The following is a 2,456-nucleotide window of genomic DNA, read 5'->3' on the forward strand; positions in this document are numbered from 1 at the left end:
GATGAGTGTAATGTACTTTATTAGTACTTTGTGTTTCTCCAAGGCCCACCACATGACATTCCGAGGTATCTTATCATAGGCCTTCTCCAAATCAATGAACACCATATGAAGGTCCTTCTTTTGCTCCATGTATCTCTCCATCAGCTGTCGTACCAAGAAGATGGCTTCCATGGTAGACCTCCCAGGCATGAAACCAAATTGGTTTTTGGTCACGCTTGTCAACCTTCTTAAGCGGTGCAATGACTCTCTCCCATAGCTTCATAGTATGGCTCATCAGCTTGATTCCACGGTAATTAGTACAACTTTGTACATCCCCCTTGTCTTGAAGATTGGTACTAAAATACTCTGCCTCCATTCTTCGGGCATCTTGTTTGACCAAAAAATGAGGTTGAAAAGCTTAGTTAGCCATACTATAGTTACGTCTCCAAGGCCTCTCCACGCCTCGATGGGGATACCATCAGGACCCATCGCCTTGCCTCCTTTCATCCTCCTTAACGCCTCCTTAACCTCAGACTCCTGGATACGTCGCACAAAACACATGCTGGTATCATCAAAGGAGTCGTCTAGCTCAATGGTAGAGCTCTCAACCTCTCCATTGTACAGGTTGTCAAAGTACTCCCGCCATCTACGCTTGATCGCCTCATCCTTCACAAGAAGTTGATCCTCTCCGTCCTTGATGCATTTGACTTCGTTGACATCCCTCGTCTTCCTCTCCCTAAACTTGGCAATCTTATAGATGTCCCTTTCGCCTTCCTTCGTGTTTAAACGTTGGTAGAGGTCCTCATACGCCCGACCCCTTGCTTCACTCACCGCCCGCTTTGCAGCCTTCTTCGCCACCTTGTACTTCTCCATGTTAGCTGCACTCATGTCCAGATATAGGCATCTGAAACAGTCCTTCTTCTCCCTAATAACCTTCTGGACCTCATCGTTCCACCACCATGTATCCTTAGCTTCCCTTCTACTTCCCTTAGTCACCGCAAACTCCTCTACAGCGACCTTCCGCAAGCAGGTCGCCATACTCGTCCACATCATGTTTGCATCGCCTCCTTCCTCCCAAGGGCCCTCCTTAATAACCCTCTCCCTGAAAGCCTGGGATGCCCCACCCTTGAGCTTCCACCACTTTGTTCTAGCGACTTTGGCGTGCTTACCCCGCTGGACATGGATCCTAAAGCGAAAGTCAGCAACCACCAACTTATGTTGAGGGACAACACTCTCTCCAGGTATCACCTTACAATCAATGCAGGCGTGTCTGTCTTCTCTTCTAGAGAGGACAAAATCAATCTGGCTAGAGTGTAGACCACTACTGAACGTCACTAGATGGGATTCTCTCTTCCTAAAGAGGGTGTTAGCTATGACCATGTCATAGGCTAGAGCGAAGCTCAGGACGTCTTCTCCTTCTTGGTTCCTGATGCCATAGCCAAAGCCCCCATGCACCCTTTCAAAACCTGTGTTAGATGTACCCACATGGCTATTGAGGTCTCCTCCTATGAAGAGCTTCTCACCAATAGGTACCCTCCTAACCAAGTTCTCCAGGCCTTCCAAAAACTCCCTCTTGGTGCTCTCACTGTGGCCTACTTGTGGGGCATACGCGCTGATAACATTGAGGAATAAGTCCCCAACAACCAGCTTGACAAGGATCATCCGGTCCCCTTGCCTCTTGACGTCCAAAACTCCATCCCTGAGGCTCTTATTGACCAAGATGCCTACTCCATTTTTGTTTGAAGTTATCCCCGTGTACCACAACTTGAAACCGGTATCCTCCACCTCCTTCGCCTTCTGTCCCTTCCATTTGGTCTCTTGGACACATAGGACATCAACACGCCTCCTCACCGCCGTATCAACTAACTCCCGTAACTTACCCGTCAGGGACCCTACGTTCCAGCTACCTAAGCGTATCTTCCTAGGCTCGGCTGACTTCCTTACCCTCCGCACTCGTCGAGTCAAATGCGGAGACCCTTGCTCATTTTTCACTACACCGGGGCGTCGGTGTAGCGCGCCACTAAGGATGCGGTGACCCGACCCTTGCTCACTTATCACCATATCCAGATCAAGATACGGCGTGCCACCAAGGGGGTGACGGCCCGGCCCTTGCCCATTTGACACCACACCCGGGTTTCGATGTGGAGCGTCGCTAAGAGGGTTACACCCCAACGAGGTTCCTTTGGGTTTCATCTCCATAAGAGTGGCTGGGTTTTTTACGTTGGCTCGCCCCGCCTATCACAACCCTCCTCCTTTACCCGGGCTTGGGACCGGCTATGTTGAGACAACATAGGCGGAGTTAAACATTTCCATATATATGGATTTTGAAAATTTTGTACTCCGTATCTAGATAAAGTTGAGCATCTTTTTTAGAGACGGAGAGAGTACCAAAACAGTTCGAATAACATTGGATATGTAGTACAACTTGCAAAATTATATGTTCTGTTCCTACACTGCAGTTAACATGGTCAAACCAA

At 48.9% G+C, this 2,456-nt stretch overlaps 1 protein-coding gene across 1 annotated transcript; it reads right to left on the reverse strand.

The window, feature by feature from the left end:
* Positions 1-774: 774 nt before the first annotated feature.
* Positions 775-2,172, reverse strand: LOC124696357 (craniofacial development protein 2-like; the record flags this gene model as incomplete). Its single annotated transcript, XM_047229095.1, has 1 exon — positions 775-2,172. A coding segment is annotated over exon 1 (1,398 nt), but the record flags the coding sequence as incomplete, so codon positions are not given.
* Positions 2,173-2,456: the final 284 nt, after the last annotated feature.

This window comes from Lolium rigidum, chromosome 3 (assembly GCF_022539505.1).
Source record: "Lolium rigidum isolate FL_2022 chromosome 3, APGP_CSIRO_Lrig_0.1, whole genome shotgun sequence".
Classification (NCBI taxonomy): domain Eukaryota; kingdom Viridiplantae; phylum Streptophyta; class Magnoliopsida; order Poales; family Poaceae; genus Lolium; species Lolium rigidum.